Here is a 27,156-nt window from a genome sequence, read left to right on the forward strand (position 1 = left end):
GAACCACAGACCTGCAAAGGTATCCACTATGAGGAGACTGACGAAAACCTGTAGTTGCTAAAGACAGGAAAGGGTTAGTGTCAGGAGAGGAAGTGTGGTGAAAGGAGTACAAACCTTAAACTGCCTGACATTTCCTTGGGCCACGAGTTGGTGCTCATTTTCAGGTGTGATGCAGTAAGCTAGTCTCTAAACCAAATGGGAAGAAGAGGAAAAAGTCAGCCATATGAAGTGGGATTATGTCTGTAATCCCCAATCTATAATGGGGAAGTAGCATGAACTTTATTTAAAACGGTAACTTAAATCTTTAATATCACTGCATCATGTGTCTTTAACTTAGTCACTGAGAGAACAAGCTTATTATAAGCCCCTTGGTATTAGCCTTTAATATAAGAAGCAACAGTAGAAGGTTTATGCAAATACTAAGTCCAAATATTTAGCAAGTGCATATGGAAAAGAACATCAGGAACAAGTTGGTATCACAGGCCTTACATCCCCTAAATTCACACTTTTTTGTTAGTGCTGTAATGGGATTGACCAGTCCCAGTGAGAGAGAAAGGAGATACTGGTTATTTCCCAGCTCATCTCCTTTGTCTACCCTATGCTGTGCCATTTGGGGTCAAACATAGATTTTGATTTATCATAAACTTTCCCATTAGACTAAGAGCATACCTCTCCCCATACTTTTAACAGCCACAGTTTAGGGCATCGTACCTTATGATAGTTATTTGGATGTAATATAGTAGCCTTTTGCTATATTTCTCAGGGGGAAACTGGAGAGTTGCTGTCTACAGGAGCTGTAAAAGACAAACCAGAACTTGCTAACGCTACAAAATGGATGAGAAAATGTGGTTTTGGCTAAAGGCTGCATCCCAATATCAGTAAACTTGTGCAAGCTGGCAAGAACCTCTTGGGCCAGTACAAATTATTCTTCAACACTTTGATGCTACTAGAAAATGGGTTTGTAAACCCCCAGGAATGGAATGAAACAAAGGGATTATAGAACTGCTGGACGTGAGATCTAGAAATTGTGCACAACATTGAAATGTTGGAGCTGACGAAAGCAGGGCAGGTGAGGAGGAGTTCCCACTTCAGGGCCTTTCTGAGGTGAACATGAAATGGGGTGACTAATGTTTCAGAAACAAGGCATTTATCCCTTTGGGTCTGCCAGGTCTATGTGAGGGGGATGTGCCCTATCTAGGTAAAGGGTGAGATCCTATTTTCTACTTAATTCTCTGCGTGGTGGTTCAGTGATTTGCCCAAGGGTGTCAATATCTTGCTACACCATTGTGTAACTCTAGCTGTAGGAAAGGCGAGCAATAGAACTAGGTATAAATCAGAGTGTCTAGATTAGGTTATAAAGTTATGATGTGACAGGACAAAAATTGATGCTGTATAATGGTGAAGAGTCTTCTAAGCACCATTACAGGTTTTAAGATAATATACTGTAACAGTGATAGTAAAATTAATATGATGGTAAAATTAATATGATCAGTGAACTTTAATCCTGTGCCATTTTGAACTGATAAATAAAGTACAGTGGGGTGAACTATAAGGAAATACAGATGCATTTTTCCCATAGAAGGAGGTACTTTTAAATAGAATACATACATTAATATTACATATAAACACATAAATGAAGTTAAAAGAACACTACTAAGTTGCAATGTTAAACATGGCTGTGAGGCACATCATTAGAACAAGATGGTCACAAATTGTTTCTCCCTCAGTTTCTGCTTTATTCAGTGCACAGACCAGGCATATTATGCATGAAGTGGGTTTATGTAGTCCAAGATGCTGCTAATATCCTGGTTCTTTTACTTAAGTAGTTAAAAATCAACAGGCTCGATGAGACCCTAAGTGGTGCCTATATCAGAATTTTCTTGATGTCCAGATCTATTTCAGTACCTTGGTCTATCTTGAATATTAAGTTTCTTCAGTCATTCTGATATTAGTGACGGACACAACAGAAAGATCTACATTAATTCTAGCCTTGGCAGAATGTTGAAATAATTCCAGTAAATGGAGGATAAGGATACATATATAACAGAGAAAATCAAATACGAAGTGGCTGCTGTTAAAGACAGAATACTGGGCTAAATGGATCTCTTGCTGTGACCCAGTAAGGCATTTCTTTTGTTCTTGCTGGATTCTCATTAAATGAACAAAGGACATCCTGAACACAGGGCTACTTTGGGGGCACATCCCACCCTTCCAGTATGTGGATATATGTTTAGAGGCTCTTCAATGCTAAGATAGGAGAGGTCTGAATTAACTTTGTACGTATAACAGTTTACAACACTGGTATAGAGTGACAAAGCATACCTTAGACTGAACTCTGTTTAGGTAGAACTGTGTGAAGACCATACCTCAGAGCTGAATATGAAGCTACATAATTAGTATATTTTTTTGTTAATAAGGAAAAAATAATCTCATCAGTTGGATTAATTACATGCATCAAAAATAATTTTTCAGAATTATTATGGTGCTGTCTGTAAAACTAATTTCTATCTAGAAACTCAAAACAGTACGCAGTAATCCAACCTCAAAACTCCTGTCCATCTGATGGTTGGATCCAAAAGGTCACTCATAAGTAATAAGTTTTGGGAGTAAGAGAAATGAACTGCCAACTTAGATCCAGACATTTCATTTCATAACAACATTTCATGACATTTTATGAGCATTCCACTTACTTCTTTAAAGGTCCCACGCACATTCATAAATTTATAGATAATATAGGCAGGCACAAGTATCATTGAAGATAATGCTATTCCCCAGCCAATGCGATTTGCCCAGAGAGGGAAGGTGTAGTCATCGTAGGTCAGCGGTTTGAAATTTATTATGCTGACTATCACAACAAACTAGGGAAGAAAGCATAAAATGAACCACACATGATGAAGCTTAGTGAAAAACCAATTTCATGTGTTTTATTAGGCAGCCACCCTAAGGTATATTTCAACCTAACTTTACCATTTACCTTCATCCTATTTTGTGCCTCTTACTGCTTAAACTGTTCAAGTTTTTGATGCATTTACTAGTATTAACAGTTCATTTTAGCTACTCTGGACACAGATTATTGGAAATTTTGGTGGGAAAATCAGGTGGTTGTCTGCTGCTGCCTCATTTAAACTAGTGTTACAGATATAAAAAAAGGTTTGTATAGTCAAGAAAAATCTCTTGCAGGATCTATTGTTCTTCCCTTCTTTGTTTCCCAGAGATACTAGGCTTCATTTAGAAGTTTTGTATTCATTTGCATAATGCAAACTCCAGCATGATACATTTATTGAGGAAAGGTCAAGCAGCCTTAAGTCCTGGAAAACAAAGTTAGTTAGTTTTTTTTTTCTCCTGGTGTTACCCCACCCAGTATTAGGTGCAAGAAGGAAAGAGTGGAGTGCCACCCTGTTTCCCTCCTGTTAAATTCATATGCGTTGTGTAATATGCAGAGTTCCTTGATTTGGTTCTCCGGGCCTACATGTTCTGCTCCATTTAGCAATTTCAAATTAGAGTATTTCGAGCCTAGGGTTTCAAAGGCCTCACAAGGAGAGTAACGGTGTGGATTAAAGGAAGCCGATAGTGTGAAATCTGGTTAGAAAAATATTATTTCCATTTTGAGATTTTTTTGTGGATGATGTATATAGCTGCAGACAGTATGGAGAAAAAGCTTCAAGGAGATATTTCCTCATATCAGATACCTGAACAACTCCAACTTACCTTTTGTTGTATTTATCGTTAGGAACTGCTCTAACTGCTCTACCAGTCCCAAACAGGAGTCACCTTGCACTAAGCATGCATGGGATTGTTAGAGCAAGAATTATACTGAAGTTTGACAATTTTATAGCCTTTCCCAAATTATCCTAAACTACATCTATCAAAGAAACTCTATGTGATTTTTTTCATTTGTACTTACTATGCTTATGGGCTTAGTGTCTTCTGGTGAGACAGTTTGTATGCTTCATACAGGTGGTATAAAAATGCTGTTTCTTAGATCAAATGATCAAATTTCTAGAATTTGTAGGTTTTTATTATATGGGCTAATGGTGGACTACTTTTTTTTTATGCTAGTGACCATCTTTATAGTTTTCACTTATAAATTAATAAGTTAAAACATTTTGGTCTTTTATCATGATTTGCTTTATTTCCTTAATGTATTGAATGATGAACCCAAAAGATAGGCTGTGAGAAGGTAAATTACTTGTAATGTCCATGTTGCCTTTTAGAAGACTGAGAAAATGTACAGCCATAAAAAACCTGCCCAATGTCCCCTAACCGGTGTGATATCATTCCCATGGGTTTTAAAATATATTGATACCCAGTAATTAATTTGGTATGTTCCAAGTTAATGCCTCCAGCTGGAAAAGAAATTGTGCATTGTGATGGCTGAAAGATGCATTACCTACAGATTCATTCTGACCCTTATGTTTATAGGCCTCAGTAGGAAGGTATTGGGGCCATTTCACCAAGAAATCTTAAGCTACCCAAAGGTTAAACTGACAGTCACTTCAGCTTTCTCTAGCTAGCTTGCTAAAACTCTTTTTGTAAAATTTAAATTTTCAACAGTCTCCTAGTATGCAAAACCTGAGGATGCTTGGTGCAGCATTTTTTTGTTCTACTTGAGTCAGCCTGTTTGAAGTGCTGCAGGATATAGTTCCATACAAGCTTCTTTACAAAACAGTGTTTAAAAGGATAATAAATACATGCTTGGTAGGTGCTTACTGATGAATCGGGGCCAGAAGCTTTTATGTTAAAAAAACCTCAAACAACGAAGTGGACCTGAAGGCTGACATAAAAGCCTACCTAGTGTATCTTTGGAATACCAGTCCTTTAAGAATGCACAGCTTTAATGCAATTAATAGTTGCCTAAAATCATAGCGAGGTCAAACTTCCATATTATACATCCTGACCTTTTGATTTACAAATATGCAGAGGAAAAGATCCCAGTATAAAACTGTAGTTTACTTCTGAATCTAACCTTTACACAAAGCAAGCAAACACTGGGATTTTTTTTCCCCAAATGTAATGAAGCACTTGTTTTTCATATCAGGCAGCTTACAAGGTATATATAATACATCTCTTTAGCGTTTCACATAGCTAATTACGGGGCATAGTTGCATATTAGTTTTTTTTAAGGTGTCATTCCACAATTTGGGGATCTTGGTATCCTTCAGTGAAAAATAAATTCTTGCTAACACAATCTCTTATCCCTGGCCAGTTTATTTTCCCAACAGAATGATTTGTGTTTAATACGTGTAGATGCTGGGGGGACAGGGAGGACACTGCCTAAGCATTCAGTGTTCCCTACGAAAAGCTACTTTCTTTCAGTCCTGCTAAAGTGAAGGAACAGATGATCAGAGCTGTAATTAGCTTCTCTTTCACAACTGAAATGTATTATACAAAGTGTAACCAATGTGATTGAGGGAGACAAAGAATGAAATCGGAGTGTCTTTTATTCATTCTGACAACATCAGGCATAGCAATGGGCATCTTGCTCTTGGTACCTATTGTATGTTCTAGGAAGCAACATACTAGCATTCTTTCCATGATGATATAATTATCAACACTTACCAATAAAAAAGCAGGGCTAACAAATTTCCAGCACAATCTCCAGTAGAGGCCTGGCTTGAAGCCCATCATTTGTTGGATATCCTCACTGAATCTGTCCACACCTAGAAGGGATGTGAACATCAGACTGGCGTAAATCTAAACTGATGAGATGCTGGCATACCCCACACCATCTGCTTTTTCAGAAAGCAGACATGAATGACTTCCAAATCAGAAGGTAACAACACTGATCTCCTTCAGTGTCTTTGACATCACTGTGTGCAAGACTTAAATGCCTGTGAGCACTTAAGGCCTGTTGCAAATAGCGTTACCTTTGATAGCGGCATTTAATAAATATGCAGAATTTAAGCTGTGTATGGGGCACACTTTTTTTTAGTAGTTGTGGACTACTGTAACCTAAATAATACAGTTATGAGTGTCCTGAAGGAAAACCCTTACACAAACTGCTTACTGATAATGGGTTAGATTCATATGATACTTAATTTATCAAAGGAAGCTTACCTGTTCCAGTTAATGGCATATTTATCTTTCAGTGTTTCACTGAATACCACAAAATGTTCATTATATCTATGACAAATGTAATTTCATCTTTTATCACCTTTCCAAGGAACTAGAGAGATGCTGCTTCTGTTCAGTATAAATACGTACAAAACTAAATCTGCTAGAAACAGGTGGCCTTTTTTAGAGTATCCTGTGTGGTTTTGATAATTATAATACCAACTAGAATTTTCTAAAGTTGTTAACCTCTGTATGCATCTAAGTATCTAGTAATGTAGCTGTTGTGGATACCTTAAAAGATACATGAGCTGTTCATGTGAGTAAAAACCAAGAGTAGCCAGAAATTTTACCTGCTGTAGTAATTAAGACTGCAGAGGATAACGTGAAAATTGTTAAATTAAGACATAGATCAAAGATAAGTTCTGCTAATTGTACCAGGAATATAGAATATGGCGTTGGAAACATGGATGGCTTGATTCATTATTATCAAAACCTTGACAGTAACATACAATATTTCAGTATAAGACTTTGTATTAGCATGCAGGAAGTAATGTACAAGATTTCTATTGTCAGGAAAACTACAGAACAGTATCACATTCAAAATCACTCATCCTGCTGCAGGTAGCTAACGTTTTCGCTGCACTGCAGAGCAGAGCAGAGCAAAATGAGGCACCGGAACAAAGGGTTTAGCGAGTAACATAATGGCCAGAGGGGAGAAGAGCTGCAAAAATCCAGTTCTCAGTCTTTAATATCCCTTGAATCCATCTAGTCTGAGATTCTGTGTGTGATAACATGTGTGGATATTTAGTACTTATGTCAGCTGAAGTATTAGTAGCTATAAAAAGTGTAAATAGTTGCGGTAGAAATCTTCCCACAGCCAGTGCAGAAAGGAAGATCCTCTCACCTAGTTGACTCTCCTTCAGAAACGCTATCTAGACCATGACTTCAAAATCAGAACAGGTCATGCTGTTCAGGCCAAGGTGAAAACAAAAAAATCTGCTGTCTTGGGTTCCTCAGGACATACCAAATTCTGTAGCAGTGAATAAGGAAGAAATGGCATTTCAGACAGTGCCTTTTAATTCCTTATGCATTTTACACATTTAAGTAACTGTTAACGACTTTAGTGTCTCAATACACAAGTATAATGTGCTTTCTGTAAGTGGCACTACCTGATCTAGCTAAATATTTTGAATCATCTACAAGGGTATCAAGCTGTCTGTATGTGAGAAATGTATTTTTTTTACTCTAGTAATATTAATTCATGTCAACTTGCATGCTTTGAAATTTCTGGAAATAGCCTTCAGTGGGACATTTGCCGTCTTCAGTATTTATTGGGACACTTTTTTACATTAAGTAACTTACTATAACTTACTATGCAATGCAAACATGCATTTTATAGTGACTGTAAAATGTCCATTTGAACGGTAGCTTCTTCACAGGTTTTTTTTTATTGATTCTATTATGGTTAGACTTACCAGTATGAGGTATCTTGCAAAAGTTTAATCTAAGGCCATGCTATTTTCCATACTGTATTTTAGAATGGGATGATTATTGCTAAATGTCCTTCATTTTCTTTAAAAAGAAAATAATCTCTGACTTTACACCTTAGAGACACTGGCTCACAGAGAAGCAGTTCTCTCTAGTGCAATCTGTTATGTCAGACTACTAGTTTGTGATTTATTATACTTGATGTGTTCAGGCAGTTTACTTTTAATGCTGAACCCTGTTAGGTAAACAGCAGAAATGCAGCTTTTTCTCATTTGTTAGACAGGATGTATAGTTTACCAAAAAAATTGTTTCTCTTCATGGGGACCTGTTCAGTAGGATTTATTTAATGTAAATAATTAGGACAGCTTGAGTTAGTCCTTTACATGCAGCCAGGATGTAATGTATTTACAAGGTCTGGACATTTGAGTGCAAACTTCTCTTTGATTTCCACACCCTCCCAATATTATGTACAGGTGAAGAAAAGTAGCCAAAAGGATCTCCAAATGCTCTTTAAATTTAATCTAATTCTATTTGCAGTGCCTTCTGTGAACTTTAAAGTGACTGAATTTCAACTGCTATGAATACTGAGTGAAATTTATCATTGTGCAGAAGGTCAAAGACAAGGACTAGATATCTCCAAAAATTTTATTTCCAGGCAGATGTACCCAAAGCTCAAATAGTGCTTGGTGTTCAATTTCTACTGCAAATGAGGGATAAGTAGGCCATGCTCTCAGTCTGCTTTTTCAACAGCATGCTTTTTTAATACATTATATCTTCAAATAACCATTCTAAGAATCAACCTGTAGACCATAGCTATAGCTACAGATGACAGTACCTGTAGGGCTTGATTTTTTCTAGTTCTTGAAAGCATTTACTCATATTTTTTTTGTGATTCTGTGGGTGACTCAGTTACAGGGAGTAACTGGTGTACCACACACAAAAACACCAGATGACTTGCTAGAGAGCTAGTGATGAATATGGAAGTAATCTCCTTGTTTTTGCAGTGAAAAACAAGAGATACTTACCATTTATGATCAGGTCCTGGTTAAATACACTGAACCCAAAGAGAATTTCAGTGTAATTTCTGAACTAATAAACACAGTTGCCTGAAAATTCACCACTGTAATGGTCTATTAGATGGCACAGAAAATTTGGCCCGTTCTCTAAGTACATAACATTGTGTTGTCAAGGGAATTAAACAAATATGGAAAAAAGAACAGATTAGGAAGAAAGTGAAAAGTAGATTTGGCTATAGATGCAATTTACCCTCCTCACATTGGGACAACCTTCTTTCATCTCAGTGATGATCACAGTTCAGATAGAATGAAAGTCTACATGTTACGAGTACCTCCGGCACCCGCTGCCTGCTAGGACTTTGTAAGTCATTCTGCTGTAAAGGCTCAGCCAGTGGCTTCACATCCACTCACTTGCACAGAAGCCCCTGAGCAGGTCCTGGCCACGAGGTGAAACTGCTTAGTGGTCATAGCTGAAATAATTTGTGGGCATGTTTCCAAAAAGTAGTGTCATAGCTCCAACAGTCATTTGGATCCCTACAAGCAATCTTTGTATGTGTTGATTTCCTCTCCTGTCTTGTTTAACTATGTGATGTGTAGTATTCTTTTATATGCTTGGAACTTTTATTTTTTTTTTAATTTGGAAAGTAAAAATTAGTAATAATGCCTGTAATGCCATACATATGATTTAAATGAATCCAAGAAATGAAATGACTATACTGAAATAATATAGTAGTAAGAAAAAAGATATATTGAATCAATCCTGAAGTTATTTTGCACTTAATTCCTATTCCCTGTGAGTGTTACTTCACTGTTTTTTCTCCCATATTGAGTTTTACTTGTGTGGACATGTGTAGCAGTGTATGAGCTCACACAGTTTGTATGCAAATCAAGAGTTGTAGTGAAACTGCTTCATCAATCCATCTTATATTTTGACCTTTGAGAATTACAGTAGATCATAGAACCATTACAGAACCTCCTTTTGGAGGAGTTCTTGGGAGGTCTCTAGCTCAGTCTCTTGCTCAAATCAAGGTCAGCACAGTTCAGAACAGCTTTCTCATGGCTTTGTCCAGCTGGGTCTTGAAAACCTCCAAGAACAGAATCAGCAAGAACTCTCTGTGTGTAATTATCCTTATAAAGAAAAATTATTTTCCTCCTTTCAATTTGACTGATCATCATTCTGTCCTCCCATTGTGCACTTCAGTGAAAAGCCTGACTCTCTTGGTAACTACCTTGTAGGTATTGGAAGGCCACTATCAGGTCCTCCCTAAGCTTCATGAAGGCTAAATAAGCTCAATACTCTCAGACTTTCTTCACAGGGCCTGTGCTCCAGCTCCTGAATGTCTTGGTGGCCCAGCACTGGACTCTCACCAGTTTAAGACCGCCTTTTTTACTGAGGGTCAAAACCAGGACACAATAGTCCGGATGCAGTCTAGCAGGTGCTGAGTAAAAGAGAGTAATCATTTCCTGTAATCTCCTGGTTATGCTTCTGTTACAGCTCAGTATGCTGTTGGCCCTCATATGCTGGCAGGTCACTCTTCTGACTCATTTATCCTGCTGCCCACATCCCCAAGCAGCTCATCTTTGAGTGCAAGTAGCAAATCCAGAAGAGTGTCACTTCTGGTTTGGCCACCTAGCATCTATGCTAAGAAGTTGCTCCTGATACCTTCATCTGTAAGAACCGGGGTCTGATCTAGACACTTCTTTAAGTTGCCTGCAGAAGGCTTCTTCCACTTCCTGACCCTGATCAGGTGCTTTGTAACAATATTCCCCACGATGCCACCCTTGCTGACATCTGCCAGGACCCACAAGCACTCAGCCATCCTGTCATCCGTTCACTACATTTGAGTTGCTCTTCTGCACATAAAGATGACACCTGCCACCACCACCTCTGCTAACAAGCATGTATCCATCAAATGCAGAACCCCCGTCATATAAGCCTGCATCCAGGAAAAGATGAGGAAAGGCATTTTTTTTCCACACGGTTCAGTAATCATTGACATTGGGAACATGAGAAAGAAGGGATAAAAAGAATATAAAAGTCATTGTGTAGCATTCATTTGCAAATCCTACAGAGCACAGAACAAGGTATCTGTTGATTAGCTGTGTAGTGAAGTAACAACAACTGTCCCTTTTTGTTCCTGAGTCTCCTCCCTAACTCTGGAGCAATATTGATGTTCACTGGAGGTGACCCTGACCTGGTGGCAGTAAGGGAGTAAGACATACCAATACCATTCCCAAAGAGGGCAGCTGTGCTGGCATAAAGATGAGAAGAACAGTAGAAAACATTTCCCAACCCCATGGCAGTGCAGTAAGCTCTCCAAGTTGGTTTGCCCTGTTTGTATTCCCATTCTGTAGAAATGTCTGCCTTCATACTTTGTCTCTCATGCCAGGCACACATCCATACAAAAGCATAGATGAGTACCAGCAGTCAGGACTTGGTTAATTTCTCTCCTTTTTGCAAAATCAAAGAGTTGATCTTAGATTTTTTTCAAATAAATGCGCCTTTTGGCCTGAAATTGCAGTCTAAGGGATCTTTTTGGAAATTATTTAAGTAAATGAAAGCAGTGAGATTACAGGTGAGGATGAAGATCATTGCTAGCTCATACTGAGCTTATTCTAGTCATTAAGGGAGGTGTTCATAGTAAAATCTGACTGAGTAGAGATTTTCCTGCAAGTGAAACCAGAGAGCAGTTTTGTGTCAATGGGAGAGGTGTCTGGCTTAGAATATTCATCAGACTGATGATATCAGGGTTGCACAAGAGGAAAAATGGTAACAAGCTATTAGTCATAACTAAAATACATCTGAATACTAAACAAACTAGCTCTCCCTTATCTTATACATATAGTTGGCCTTTGCAAGGAGAAACTTCACAGTAAGTGGTCATAGGTATAATTTGAATTAAATTTCCATGGTTTTGGTCTGTGCCAAAATGTCAATGCTTGCCTTCAGGCTGGCTTAATATTCGGCTGGGTCATTAAGGCAGCTGGGGTCTATCAGAAAAAAAAGGTAGACAAGACCATGCCAGATTTAATCAGTTTAAATAGCACCTGGGGCTGTAATAAGTTTTTATAAAGCAACAGGTCATGCTATGTCAGTAAAAACATCTGTCAGCTGCTTAAGACAAATGAATAGATATTTTCACTGTTATGGGGAGGCAGGAGGGAGAAAGGAAAAGATGATGAAGGATAGAAGGTGCAACAAATAAACAAAATTTGACTAACCTTGGTTTAGTCTGTGAACCACATACAAAGCCTAGCTATTGTAAAGTGCAGTCAGTCCTGCTTTAATAGTAGCAGAGAATAACTTGCCCTTGCTAACTGAAGAATATTCTTAAGCCTTCGCTTCCAAGCTAAGCTATGATCACTCTTCTGCATTCAGCTCTTTTACAGGGATTAAAGGCGGTTGTCTGAAATCTAGTGCCTCCGCTATTTTGAGAGAGAACAGCATATGAGCTGCTCACTCCATGCTGATGTTGGGTGACAGAATTAATAAATTAAAGTTAAAAATTATTTCTTTAGTAGATTGAACAGCTTTATGCATGAATGCCTTTCTTTCACCTCCTTCACTCATCAACAGTTTTTAACTGCAAGAAAGAGTTTGTTTGACTAGAAGAATATGGAACGGATGGATAAATGTCTGAGGGAGGTAAATGGCAGGTACGAATGGTAATGTCTAAGAACCTTCTGAATCATATGTTAACTATAAACACTACCTCCAAATAGAAATGAAGCTGACTTTCAGGAGAACAACAATCTTACTGGGAATCAGGGCAGCTAGTTCAATACAGAGTTCAATGGGAAGAAGATTTTCAGGCTGCTATGACATTGAAAGCTGGTAATAATGAAGAGAGTTGTGACCAACCAGAAAGTATAACATGAGAATTAAGAAATCAGAAAGAAAAACAAGAGCTCAAGAAACTTGGTTAATATAGCAACAAGCAATTTCTGATATAACCAATAGTTTGGACTGTTGGAGTGAGATGACCTGTATAAGACCTAAGATGCAGAATCCTATTGCTTTATTTGGGGAAAATGACATATTCTTTCTGGGGCCCTTACAATTTTACTAACCCTATCTGTGACAAGAACTGATAGCATTCTCCCCAAAAGAAGGGAAAAATAATTTTAACTGTTTCTTTAGCAAGATATGCCTAATTCAGATTAAATTATGACTTTTTTCTGCTTGATTTGGTGATTTAGCAGCACTTTGTAATTTCTGCTCTTCTGCAGGTGGCATCTTTACCAGTGAATAAGCTTGAGGCTATGAATTGTCTTACGTTCCTGTATGATAGGGGAAATTTTGAACTCTCCTTCAGTTCTAGAATTTAGAAAGAACTCCCCTAGGTTGGGGGCATAGGGGAAAAGGGAAATGTTTGAAACACTGACTTCAGATATTTCAAAACACCACATCAATTAAATACTGAATTAGGGATGGGGAGAACACCCACAGGCCAGATACACTCTCATAACCTTAGAATCAGAGGTTTAGCAGGCTATATATATAAAATCAAATACTCAAATGTTTCTGCTGTAAGCAACATTCTGTTTAACCTTTTTGTTTCACTTTGAGAGTAGTAGTAGTCAACTTTGTCACTTACAGCAGAGTATTGGGTTTTTTTCCTTGGTGAAATTAGACAACACAGGACACTTCACAAGACTGTGAAGTTCTTGTAGGCTAAGGACTGAGCTCAGGCAGACTCAGTGTCCTGCTATGTTGCCAAAGTCAGTGTTGTGAAGGAAAGCACAACTTTAATTTGTTGGGCTTTTCCCAGTTAAGGTTATCCCAGTGCACTCATATGGGTTTAGAGTAGTGAATGTGGCTGTTTGCCATCATTGTGGTTATTTATACAGGCGGAAAGAAAAAAATGTTTTTCTTCTTTCTTATGAAACTTGTGTATCAAGTGTCTTGCTTTTTATTTATGTTACTTCAGGGAGGAGAAAAATATTAAAGACCAAATAAGGTCAGGGAAGTTGTTTAATAAGCTGGGCACATCATCTGAGACCTGACTTAAACTGTGAGCCATATTTTTTTCAGGGTACTGTAGCACATCACAGCACACTGGCTGGCACACAGTGATTCCAGCCTAGTGCCAGAGATCAACTGAATATCCTAAAGCCTGCCATGTTGAGGATAAAGCAAATTATTGCACCCTTTTTGTGGCATAAATTAGTATGAAATACTAGACATAGTATTATTTCTGGTATCTAGGATGGTGGGTATTCCATAGCATGCTATGAAATAAGATAAATTTTAAACCACTAGTGTTTTACAATTAAGCAAAACATTGTCTCAAACAAAAGGGACTAATGTAGGAATTATTATAACTCTCTAAAGACAAACTACCTTTATTTGTATTGCATGGGGAGGTTGGCCCTGGGGAAACCACAGAAAGGAGGAAGAGGTGAGTCTGTATTTAGGACTTTGAAAGTACGAGGTATAAACCTGCTACTGCAAGTCATCAGCTGTGCTAAGAGCTGCAAAATACTGGCAAAAGTAGTAACACTTCCATCCCATTGCAGTCTCCTTCACAAGGCAGTTTTCTTTGGCTTTGTGCAGGGTTTCAAAGCTTGGCCCACTGAATGTCTGCATTCCTGTCATTGTTCATGTATCAGATGAAAATCACTGTATGAAACCTGGCTTGTCATGGTTCCATGTATACAAGGCTATGCTGTTTGCCCTTAAAACAATGTGTAAGTCTGTCGTGACCACTTGATATTTTAGAAAAGATTTTGCAGGTGCAAAATGAAGTGCTTACCATAAAACCAGGAAACTCCAATTGCCTCCATTAGAACAGCAAACAGTATCGAAGTCCCAGCTGCAAATGTGTCCAGAAGTGTGAGCACATAAATTCCACCCTAGCGTTGGGGAGTTAAGAGGCAACAAAAGGAGGTTACAAATTGAATCATCTCAGTAGTTTAGTATCTAGTTAACAGAAATCTGCTTTACTTAAAATATTATCTTAAGCCAAATATTTTGATATAGAGCTGATGCTACAGACGGGTTCATATTTACATACAAAATAGTGGAATCAGGTTTTCAACTCTTCTAAAGAACCTCACTTAGTTGGGAAACAGAAGCCTCAGTTTAGCATGATTAATGAGTGCTCTTGGCGCTCAGCGTTCAGTGGAAGCTGAAGGCACTGGCTGTTGGGGGAAATGCTCTGCAGCTTGTAGGACAAGGCCTGTCCTACAGGGCCCCTACAGGGCCTCTAACTACAGCAGTTAATGAAGATCTTTCTAAATTATTGGCAGGGATGGAGCGCTACAGGAGTTTCCATAAGCCATTATCACTCGGTTTGTTCCTGAGGTCAATTATTCTGCAGTCCAGTGAATCTGCAGTCTTAGACTGATGTCTCCTTTTCCCAGACTGCCTGCATCTCTCTTTTCCAACGTTCCTGCAAAGGGAGCAGTTGCGTGTTAAGTCTGTGTTACCCACCCAGCATGGAAGCAGCTTTGCCCAGTTTAGTTTCATGGCAGTGGTATTAGCAAGCCTTTGCTCAGTGGAGAGAGCAAACCAGATCATCTTCCTTTGCAACAGCACATTTCTGTTCTTCAGTGGTTCATGACTGAGAACTGTAAATGCATTTACTAAAGTCTTGTTTCACTGATATTTTTTTTAGCTGCAGTTTGACTACTTTATGCCTCATTTTACAATGTGATGCGTTTGTGTAAATTACTGCTCATTTTATTTCGTTTGGGCTAACAAGGAATGGAAGACCACAGTATGTTTACTTGTTTCAAAATGAACGTGAATAAAGTGTTTCAGGACATTCTGTGTTGCAAACAACTGAAATGTTTGCAGTTGCAGTAGCTTTTCATTAAATTCTTTTTTTACAACCAAACTTAATCTGACTCTGCCTGTTCAGAAGGGGAGGAACAAAGCAATTATTTTTCATGCTTTTACCAATGGTATAAATAGCGCTTGTACTATTTAGATGTCTAGGTGATTTTAATCTCTGCAGTCATTCAGTTTTCTTTTTTCTTATAAAAATATGGTTTTCTGAAACAGCTGTGCATATTTAGAAAAATAGAGAAAACGGTACTTAGGCCTTGTCTAGGTTTTTAATTCAGTGGGGACTTGTGTGGAAACTGAATGAACTTCGGTTGTTATATTAGAAGGAAAATGTTGCTTATTGAATGACATTTGAGTTTGACCTCTTGTTTTTGCTCTACACCTGCTCTAAATGAATGCCTTTGCTATCAAACTTAGTGAAGTGAATGACAAATATGGTTTTGTAAGAAACATGTTTTGAAAATAGAGCCTTAAAATTTCAGAGGACAAAATCAAACAGATTAATTTAATGTGATGGTATCAGAAGGGTTTTTCTTTGTATTTTGTACACATTAGAAATGTTGTTCTTCAGCTGTGTGAACCAATACATTTGGACAAGTCTGGGCAGTTTGGTGCATTCCAGCTGGTGGGGTGAACTTAAGTCTAAACGGGTACCATTATTTAAAAGCTAGAGCTAGGTTGTTATCTTGAACTGCTTTAGCTCTTTTGAAGGCAGTGGAATTGTACCCACTGGCACCTGTTCAGATTCTTAACCACTGAGTTTCTTCTGAACTTGTACTTCAGGAAATTTTATTCCAGTTGAAACTTTGAATAAGGAAGGAGCATGTTCAATTCTTTGGGTAACAATAGAGATAGTGTGGTATTAAAAGGATAGGTATTATAAATGATAAATCTATTTTTACTGTCTCAAATGTTTTCCAGTTTGAGGAAACTAGAGTAAAAATATTGGGGTATTCTTTTAGCCTAAAAAGAGCTTTATTACTTATAAACATATGCCATTTCAGTAATCTTAATAATAGACCAGGAAACTGTTTCTAGCGAAGGAGAGAGGTTCAGCACATCTACTTTTTATGGTGGCTACCGCAAGTTTCAGTTGTTTTCTGACACTTTTGGCATCTTTGCTTACAGGGCTTTTTGCTTTTTAGTCAATAAAAATGGAAGTTCTTTCCAACCTACAACACTTTGATTCTCATCCTTTAATGAGTTGTCAACAGGCTGGTGAGGCAAATAATTCAGGATGCCGGTAGTGATAAATACAGGTTACTCTATGTTCAGGATAAGTTATCTGTGTGTTTTTTGTGGTGTTAAGAGTAAGAGATAAGATGTAGGTACATGAAGGAACATTAAGAAACACATGTGGGTGAGGAGATCATTATTCTAAACTCTTTTCACAAGAAGTGAATGCTGCTTTCTTGCTTCAAGAAGAGAATAGACAGTTGACTAAGGGTCTGGTCACTTGAAATTCTTAGTTCCTCACACAGGAATAAGCACTGAACACAGTTCCATTTAATGTGGTTTAAAAAACCCACCAAAACACACAAAACCAAACACGAACAACAGTAGCACAGACAGTTCTTTGGAACAAAGACTTGTAGGTTCAGTTGATAGCTAATGATCTTGTGCAAAAAAGCAGAGAAGCTTCATGTAGATAAGAGTAAAAGTAATGTTATGACCATAAAGTTGTTTAAGAATTAAAATTTATAACAAAAATAGTCACCTGAGCCTATTCATATTTCTATTTCAGGAGGTTAACTGCAGTTTTAAGGTAGCTTGTTGATGGAAACTTTTGTTCTACTTACATTGGTGATGCAAAAAAGGGCAAGTAGGAAAGTGCCAAAAGACACACCAAAGGTGAAGAGCTTTCTGTGCTGCTTCAGAATTTGGAAATCATCTGCCAAGCCAGTGATGACAGCCTCCATTCCGCCCATCTGAGAAAGAGAAGGCAAGAACTCTGGTTAAATGCTACTGACTGTTGTAAATACAGATTGAAGAATGTCAAGCAGCTTGTATAATTAATTCCCAATCATTGTATGATTTCTGACGTTTCAGCTGTAAGTCACTGGTGTTCTGAGGTATAATTTATTTTCTCATGGTAGAGAACTGGACATCGAGTGCCATGGTTGGCACATATCCTCTGTGGACCCTTTGCTGACTCACCAGGATAGTGAGTAGACAATACTCTGGGAAAAATAATATACATGTTAATATACTTTGGGGAAAAAGGTGGTAGATTAAGTAACCACACTCCTTGAGAGATTTCTAATATAAAGACAGACACAACAAGCACCTAGGGGAAATGTACTGAACAAAGATTCAGTTTAGCCATTGATTAACCATATCCAGTTTGACAAAAATCTTTACAGACCTGGAAGAATTACTACATAGGAAGCTTGACGTAATGTTTTTTGTTGAGAACAGGAAAGAATTTTACTTTGTTTTCTAGAAGTTAATGCTGAACATTAGTCATTGTTTTGCAATATAGAAAGATACTTTCCAAGTTTTCATTGAAATTGCTGGGTTATGTAGGTGGTTATGAATTTCTTTCCACCAATGAAAGCGTTTGGCCCCCCCCCCTCCACCAAGAAGTTGTGAAAATGAATTCCAGTCTCCTGTTGTAATAAATAAATTTATTTAATATTTGAGGAGGCCGGATTCCATGCTTTTTCTGGTGCTGAAAGATCATGGCAAGACGTGGAGTGCTTGGTGCAGTACAACAGTTGGTTAGCAGGTGCTGACATAGCCTGTCCATTTCCTATAAGAATTTGATGAAACCAACGTCTCTGGCTGAAATCAGTAGCAGAGAATTATCTCTCTAGAATTTGAATGATTTCTGTCTAGAGCCAAATTGCTGGGGGCAGTGGACCTATTATTTTTTAAAGGTCACTAATGTTCACGAGTAAAATGTCCCAAAACCTAGTGTAGGCTTGTATTTCCTAGTGTCTGGGGGGGCATCAGTGAGTGCCCTGCAGTTAAGGTGGGATAACATTTGATGTTCTCAGAAGTCATTCTCTCCCTTTCTTGTCTTTGAAAATGAATGAAGTTTCCTGAAGTTTTAAGCAATGGAAACACTGGGTTTTGCCATTTCTAGCAAGAAATTCCTAGATTGGCTCTGTGCATTCAGAACTACATAAGAGACTTCTATGCTTTAGAACAGTAAGAAACCCCTACTCTACTAACAATGCTGAATGTTTGTTCGTGGTTCACTATTCCTTAAAGACTCTCTTTGTTTTTCTAGAAATTAATTAACCTTTAAGCTAAATATAACAGGATGTCTTGGTGCCTCTTTGGCAAGAGCAAAGCAGTACAAAACTTGTTAGGGGACTTGGGATATTTTCTGGGCTGAAGTTTCTGTGACAGTAGAAGTCATCACATTATAGAAAGAGCAAATACACTTGTTAGACTAGACATTTTACAGTAAGATAGTAGTAAAATGAAACCACTATGGAAATATTCTAGCGTGATTTTAAAATTATGACTAAATTTACAGGAAATTCTGTATCATTGCTTGTAGAAAGAAAATCAGGCTACCTTCAGACATTGCCTATCTTGAGCAGATTAATGAATTTCAGCACATGTAAAAATCTCTTCTAGAAACCACTCTACTCTTACTGTGATTTGTGTTTTGCAAGTAGGGTTCCAAAACCTTATTTCAGGTTTGTAGTAGTAATAGCAGTGATATTGGGTCATACCTTTAAATAGTAATGACTTGTTGATGAACAGCCCCTCTGTAAGATCATAAAAAAGCAGCGGGTAATTATTTGCTGTCTTGTAAAAGATTTGATCTTTTCCTAAACCTCTTCAATATTGAGTCTTTAAATATACTGCCAGGAGTAACACTATTGGTATGTTGGCTGTAACAGTAAAGGGAAAATGTCAAGGCTAGAAGGAAAACTACTCACAGAACTGTCGATGCCAAGAGTAAGGAGCATGATGAAGAATACCACAGCCCAAAATGTAGATCCCGAAAGAGTTGAAATTGCCTCTGGATACAGGATGAAAACTAACCCAGCTCCTGAAATAGAAAAGAAAATGAATAAAAAAGTATTATTAAATGATGTTTCTTAGCTTCACAAAAGTGTTCATTTTAATAAGATAAATTATGACTAAGTTGACTTTTACATCAGTCCACATCACAGTCTGAGAAGCTGTTTGAACAAAATTTGCATTATACCAAAAATATATCCAAAATACTTTAATAATATACTCATGACAGTTTTGTATTTAAAAAAATTAATATATCCCATTCTTTTCCACTTCTAATAACCTTTTATGGGATTCGCAACCTTACTAGCTATTTTTCAGCTATGTAGTAGAGAAGGAACCATGTGGATGTGAACTCCACTGTGTGGCAGGAGAACTCTTGGATGTGATGAGAGATACAGGAACTGAACTCATGGGTGACCTGTTACTAGTAAAAGGACTCTACAGTAAGCTTACCAGAACCATCCAAAACAGTAACCAATGGCACTGAACAGCAATACTTTTGTAAGATACTGTGCAGTGGTAAATGCCTGTTTGGTGCACAGGCTAAACTTGTGAGGGGCAAGATGTTGCGGAACCTCAGTTCAGTAGAGGCAAGATGAATCAATACCATTAGAGTTCACATTTCAGCAAGGCATCTACACACAGAGTTTTAGTTAATTCAGGTCACTTCCATGAGATTTTCACACACTTGTTTGAAATGAATATAAACATATTTGCAAAGAAATGGTGGACAAAAAGGGGTAAAACTAGTAGAAAACTAACTTCCTACCTTCAGTGGCTACATCCTCAATTTTAACATTGTGCTCATGAGCCATGTAGCCCAATATGGAGAAAATTGCGAATCCTGAGATGAAGCTTGTGACACAGTTAATGGTACTAGTCAGCAAAGCATCCCTAATGATGGAGAGAAGAACAGCCCAGTGAAAAAAAAACATTTCTAAGAACTAGATGGGGATTGTCTTATAGCAATAGGAAGATTCTTGTGAAATTGCTAGTTGTGCAATTATCCTGATGATCAAAAGCTTGTATCAGCATACTATGTTAGGAAATTACCTACTGCTGGTTACTATTTTGATTTAAAACTGAGTTCTGTTCAAAAAAATTCAACAAAGGTATATTAAATATTAAGATATTAAAGAGTAATGTCCTCTTCCTAGCCGGTAGATGTAACATAGCAAGAAAGTGGCCTGAAGTGAAAGAGCCTTACTATTCATCAATTCATGTGAGCAGATATTCTCAGGAGTATTTTCAGACAACTCCAGGAGTGCATTTTTAGCAAACTGTGCTGCCACTCAGATGGCACTGGATAACCATCCTTAAATCTGCAATGAGGTCCCTTCATCTGTGAAGTCGGCTAGGCTTTTCTGAAAAAAATACAACTCTTCTTTATCAGATTGTTACAATAGTGAATTTAGTTTAAAGGTTAAATATTATCCCATGTGCATAATATAGTAATGATTGTACAAAGTTAAGGTTTTAATCAATGTGCCATGATATTATGATAGATATACAAGTTTTCCTGGGTACTAATAATCCCTATTACCAAACCTAGCTTGAAGATAAGTAGGCCATACATCTTTAGATGTCTACCTAATCTGCACAGTGTCTTGTATGTAATCTTTTGCTGCATGTGACCTTTAGAACAGAGGATGTGACTCTGTGAACATCAGTAATGCCAAACAGTGCTTTAATAAGCAGAAAGAAAATATGATTACCTTTCATCAGTTACACTATCCAAAAACATAGGTGCCATACCCCAAATTTTATTACCTTCCTCACATTATTTTGATAACATTGAAGAATTTATGTCCTGCAATTCTTAAAGTGTTTTCCTGGGTAGAGGCTCCAGGATCAAGAGACACCAGATTGGACCCATAAACTCAAATTCTTTTCAGTTATTAAAGAAGAAATTGCTAGGTATTTGTCACTGATAAGATGGCAACAGTAATTCTTGCTCCCCACAATTCAAAAACATTCTTATGCCAGTGAATAGTGCTTCTCTTCACTTAGTGACTGGATTATATGATACTTAACTCATAAACTGAGCTGAGATAGCTCTCAATACGTTGCATGTAGAACTAGGTCATAATTTAAGTACAGATTTTCATATTTTCTGGCCCTGATTTTCATTATTGTTACCCTACATTACTGACACTATTCCTCTCAGGGAAGGTGTGTTGAAGCATAGATGGGACAGTACAGTGCTGAGTCATGGCCTTCATTTGGAAACAGTACTATTTTCAGTTTGTTGTTTTCAAGAAAGGCTTTTGTACAAAATATGTCAGCACATTATAGAGTTATTTGACCAAAGGATATTTGTGAGTGTTGTAAATGCTAGTGAACTGAAGCTTGCTTTTCTGGTTAGAACTAAAACACAGTATTTAATGAAACTACAGATTACTCTTACAGGGAAGGCAAGGCTTATGAAGCAACATTGAACAAATATAGTAAGCTAAGAACTAAATAATATGATTTCACATATAGTCTGTGGTGTTTTCTTAGTTTCAAGTGGATTTTTTTCCATTTCAGAGCAAAATTCTAATACAGAAAAACCCCAATTATGTAGGGAGCTGTTATGAGGTTAATGCACAATTATTTGCAGAAGGCTATAAATGTTATTTTGGAAGACTGCTATGGCTAGCCTTCTAACTGAGGGGTTCTCAAATCTGGTTATATTACCTACTGCAAATAATCAGCTGGCAAACTAAAGTTGCTCTGGGTTCAATACAAAGCTCTCTGAAGTCAGTGGAAGTATTCCATGATTTTGGCTTTCAATATGTTTAAGGCAGCTCAAATCTATATATTTTCTTGTACCTTTTCACTTTAAATTTTTTTTTGCCATCTTTCAGTTCACAATGTATTTATAATACATGTACTTTCTGAATTTATATTTCATGGGAAAATTTAAAGCGATGCTTGTTTTCATTCCACAATGGAATGTTAACAACACTTCTAAAAGTTGGAAGTTCTCAGAAGGTGCAGAGCAATTCTGGTTGATTTTCCATGGCGGTGATTCAGCAAAACACTGACAAACTGACTTGATTTAAAGTGCGTTCCTAAACTGGAGGTTAACATAAAATATCAGCAATATAATCCCAAAGCACAGAAACACTTCTGGAAACTGGAATCCTTCTGCTTTTAGTTCCTGGCCCAATAAGATTTCATCCTGTGTTCACTGTTGCACTTAATGGTACTGTTGAAAGGCAAACACAAGCACAGTTTACACAGCTGTCTAAAGTCCTAACCCAATCCCATTCTGTTTTGCTGTACAGCAGCTATCTTGGCAGGTTCCTGTTACTAAAATTTCAGTAAGGAAGACAGTATTTCGAGATTTGGGTTGGTTGCTATGTCTACACAAGACTGACCGCCATCATTAATAAATGACTGAAGATAAAAAGATAGCTTAGTACTTATTCCAGCTGCAGTTAGAGTAAAATAGTATCATTCTGAAGCAGTAATGAAAGAATAGGCTGTCTTACCTGTAACAGTTGTTGTCAAACTTATTGTAACTGGCAAATGCAATTAAAACACCAAATCCAGCTCCTAAGGAGTAAAATATCTGAGTAGCGGCATCAATCCATACCTGCATAATGACACCAACATTGTCAGTGTCAATTCAGTCCAAAAGATAAATCAGGGAAATGCAAGAAGTGTACAAGACAGCTGGCTTTTGAAAAATGATCAGCATTCATGCTTATGGGGGTGTTAGTGCTTCTCAACCCCTGTGAGATGTCACATGGAGCACAGTCATGGTCTGGAATGGCTTAACCCGAAGTGGTGAGGGCTGAAGCAGTGGGCAAGTTCTCAGTGCATGCAATGCTACCCCAGTGGGGTGTACCGGTTGGATCTGCACTTCTGAGCTTTTACTGAGTACTGAAATGATTACATGGGTTTTTTCCCGGGTGACAGAAAAATACTTCCAATAGTTCTTGTTCCAAGTTAGTTTGGAATGTACAACCAGAAAACTAAAAATAGTTAATGGGTCAAGAGTTACAGGACATTTTCTTTCCCATAAGAGAGCTTTCTTCATGTGACTATTAGTACACTTTATATGATACTTTCTTGTTTCAGAAGCTGAAGCATGACTGACATGCAGTGAACAGAACCATGCAGGTTATCTGTCACCTTTCCCACTTAGTTGGAGAAGGAGCTATTCCAGTGCTAGTCTCTAAATTTCAGTTTAAATGCAGTTTGGTCATTTTAAGAATTGTCCACTAGGGAAAACATGTTTTTAATGCGATAACATTTTCTAAAGTGGCCCTCCAGCCCAACATCCACTCAAGATGTGCAGACAGCAGTCAGGAGCAATGCCACAGTGCTGGTCTCCTGAATCAGAAGCCTGAAAATAGTCTACCCTGATTAATGAGGGTTTCACTTACTCAGTTGTTAACAGAGATATTTAAACAAGCATCTTCAAAAAGGGTAATGAAGTCAATGGAGTGAATAATACTCAGCATTTCTCAAAATGAGATCTTCAGTGTTTGATTAAATCTGCCAAGTGCTCAAGACTGCAGAAAGCACTGGATTTCATCTCCATCCATCTCTACAAAATGATATCCAATGTATCTATTGAGCAGCAGCCTTCTACCAGATCTAAGCAGCTCATGAGCTCCATCTGCATTGGGATGTTAATGCTAAGCTTTCATATTTGGCCCAGTGGAAAGAAAGAGTGCCTTATCGCATCCTAACAAGATATATGAAAGCACTTACGTTCGTTATCTACTTTTTTCTCAACACAGATGATAGATGCTTTCAACTACTGCCTGTTGAAGACTGTGAACCATTTATTGAACTCTGGATTTGTAGATAAATTTAACTTTATGAACTGTTGAGAGTTAATTACTTGAAAGATAATATGAAGAACAATCACGTGTTTATTGCAAAACAGTGGATAGGTGAATATGATTTTTCTCAAATTGCAGTTCATACACAGCTTTTAGGTATCATGGATTTCTTTTACTAAATAGCAAACCAGTCCTGTAAAAGTAATCTCTTGCTCATTCATTTTATATGCCCAGTTACATCTGAATGTTCTGTCTCCCCACAAAGGTTGAGATCCAATATGGATCTATTGAGATCCAATAGGGTTGTACTCTCTGAAGAGTAAGAGTGCAGAAGGAGGGATGCAAAGCTTCCTATAATTTTTCTTGTTTTCTAAAACTTCCCATAACTTATGTTGTTAATGAAGTTCCTGAAATTTTTTAAAATAAATTTTGCTTAAACTATAACTAGATCTGCATGCTGCCACCATAAGGCACTTGTTTTCATTGGTTCTCTAGCTCTTTTGTGTCTTGTGTGGAGTTGCACTCATTACACTTTCCCTTTCTTACTATTCAAGCACCTTTAAGCATGTGCTTAAGTCTTATTGATTCAAATAAGAGGTTAGCACCTGCTGCTTACCAAAGGAGTTATGCATATGCTTAAATATCTGTTTCGTAAGAGTCTTGGCTCATAGTAGCTGATTAGGAAACAAATTGAGAAGATCAAGGTGAAGGGAAAAAAGAGCAGAACTAAGATTAAATGCAAAACGTTCCCTTTGCTATAACAAAGCAGGCTGTGAAACAGAAAGTGGGACTGGTTCTTCTGCAGTTTATGCTCATGTTCTCTGTTCACTTCAGCTGAATGGCTTCTGATTGATGCATAGTCTAATATATTTTATGGTAGGGTATTGTTTTTATATGCATTAAAAATGAAAAAATTAAATAAAAAAACATTTTATGGGAGACAGTCATCAATCTTTCCAGCTTTCTTCATAGTTGTTTATGCCATTATAACTTTTGTGCATACTCTTTCTTGTGTATGTGGATTTAAAGAATTATTGTGCTGTGTGGAGAGGAAACGTTGTGTGCACCCCCAGATGTTATATAATCTTCAGGAAGCTTGTTAAAGCGTATGAAAGAGCAAGTGACTTCCTCATGTCTGATTTAACTCTGTATTTAACTCTGATTCCTTTAGCAGAACAGAAGTGTAGCTGCTGTTTTACACAGATGTTTAATGTATCCATTTATGCAGTGGAGAAGAGTATTAGGACTTTGTAGCTCCTGGACTTTCAGCAAGGAACATGGCTAGGCATTGGTCTAGTTAAGAGGTCCTCAGGTGACTATCCTTCTCTCCTTTTTATAGAGACACCCTTTGTGGATTTAATATACCTGAAAATTGAGGTGTCTCAGGGCTTGCTCAGTGCTGTGGCCCTATAAAATGAGGCAGACCTTGACACTGATCAGGATGTTCTAACATCTTTCAGCAGAGCCCTCTGTAGGTCATTACTGTTTGTGACTTATGATGTTTCTTTCTTAGATTCTTCATCTGAGAGAAAAAAAATTCATCAATCAGAAAGATTCAGGGTGTGTTGACATAGAACTGAAGCAGGAGTCTATTCTCTGGAGCCTGAGAAGAGAGATTAAACACACAAGCCTATTGCAGCAGCAGGTATCCCAGTCTCCGAGCAGGAGAAAGGCTGATGTGACAAAGCAGTTCGTGAAACTTCTCCTTATGACTGATCTTTAGTCTCTTATTATTCTAGAGCAACTCCTTTTTTCTGTTGTCTGAAAAATTTAATCTTAGAAACAAATAACTTTAGGGTCATCCAAATAGCAGCTGCAGAAATACTAAGCCAAGGAAGAGCAGTGCACAGAATATCCTTCCAAAAGCAGAAGGCAGCTATGATTATGGAGGCCTAGATTCTGAGCTGATGCAAGCTGGCACAGCTCCATAGACATCTAGTTGAACTTGTGATGTTTTTTTCCAAACAGCACTTAAAATATATAAGAAAAAATTTAAGCACCTCCTTTGTTCCTCCTTGCATCTTTGTATTTATGTGTATGCATAAATGTGAATTACTGAGGTGGCTACTGCCTTGGTGACAAAGGTGGATGAAAGTCCCATGTCTGAAATTTGATTTGACTGTTCCAAAATAGAGATGGGGTCTGGGTTCTGGTGATAACTTCCGTTGAAGAAATGCCAGTTTCCAAACTTAGTATTACAAAACCAAGGAAGGATTGTTTTGCTAAGAGTATATAAAATACGTCTGTATTCTAACACTCCAAAGTGTTTTTAATTATTCCAAAAAAATCAAGATAGGATGCACAGGAAATGTACAGTGCAACTATGTACAGACTACAGACATCTCTGAAAGCTGCAAATTTTCAAGACAGTTCATTTCCTTCTAGTAGAATTATGTCCTCACTTTTCAGTTTTATAACCGTTTGAATGGCCTCATGACCCATCCACAGATATTTATAAATATCCATTTTATAAACTATTTTATTTATCCATTTTATAAATTATTTATTATATTCTTAGAATAGCATAGTGGTAAGATGTCTCTGTAGTCACCAGATCATTGTTCTTCGTAGGTGTGAAATGCTGGTAACTTCATAAGTTAGTGAGTATACTTGTAGATCTTGCTTTACAATGGATGAAATAATTCTTAGTTCCAAGGTACTCCACAAATTGAATTTGTTTGGACGTAGTTAGTGATTCTCTTGCAGTGTTGTTAAATGATACAGTGAAATGTACATTACTTTCAATAGTAAGATAATAACACCACACTGTTGAGAATCTCCTTCATATGGAGTACCATGATTTGATTCTTAGCCTTTTGAGAACTAAATTTTTGCATGACTCAGTTTTCATGTATAAAGGATACTGCAATTTACAGGGTGCACAGTCAAAGCATGGACTTTTTAAAGGCACTGCCACACCTGAAACTGCCCTCGTACAGGTATTTTGTTATCAGAACGGTTTGGGTTCAGGCTGTCATGGAGAGGGTTGGAAAGTTAGACTGTCAGGGACAGTTCTTAAGCAAAAGCAGAAGTGTGG

At 37.6% G+C, this 27,156-nt stretch overlaps 1 protein-coding gene across 1 annotated transcript in view; it reads right to left on the reverse strand.

Annotated features, from left to right (window-relative positions):
* The window catches only part of SLC6A2 (solute carrier family 6 member 2), a 79,263-nt gene that overhangs the window by 8,808 nt on the left and 43,299 nt on the right, over positions 1-27,156 (reverse strand). The window contains exons 7-14 of the mRNA XM_074881784.1: positions 22,815-22,918; positions 20,105-20,229; positions 19,251-19,363; positions 17,151-17,279; positions 14,315-14,414; positions 5,560-5,660; positions 2,691-2,858; positions 115-186 (exon numbers count right to left, since the gene is read on the reverse strand). Coding sequence (XP_074737885.1) covers positions 115-186; positions 2,691-2,858; positions 5,560-5,660; positions 14,315-14,414; positions 17,151-17,279; positions 19,251-19,363; positions 20,105-20,229; positions 22,815-22,918 — 912 coding nt within the window. The remainder of the gene's footprint in view (positions 1-114; positions 187-2,690; positions 2,859-5,559; positions 5,661-14,314; positions 14,415-17,150; positions 17,280-19,250; positions 19,364-20,104; positions 20,230-22,814; positions 22,919-27,156) is intronic.

The sequence above is a fragment of the Strix uralensis genome, chromosome 12, assembly GCF_047716275.1.
Source record: "Strix uralensis isolate ZFMK-TIS-50842 chromosome 12, bStrUra1, whole genome shotgun sequence".
Classification (NCBI taxonomy): domain Eukaryota; kingdom Metazoa; phylum Chordata; class Aves; order Strigiformes; family Strigidae; genus Strix; species Strix uralensis.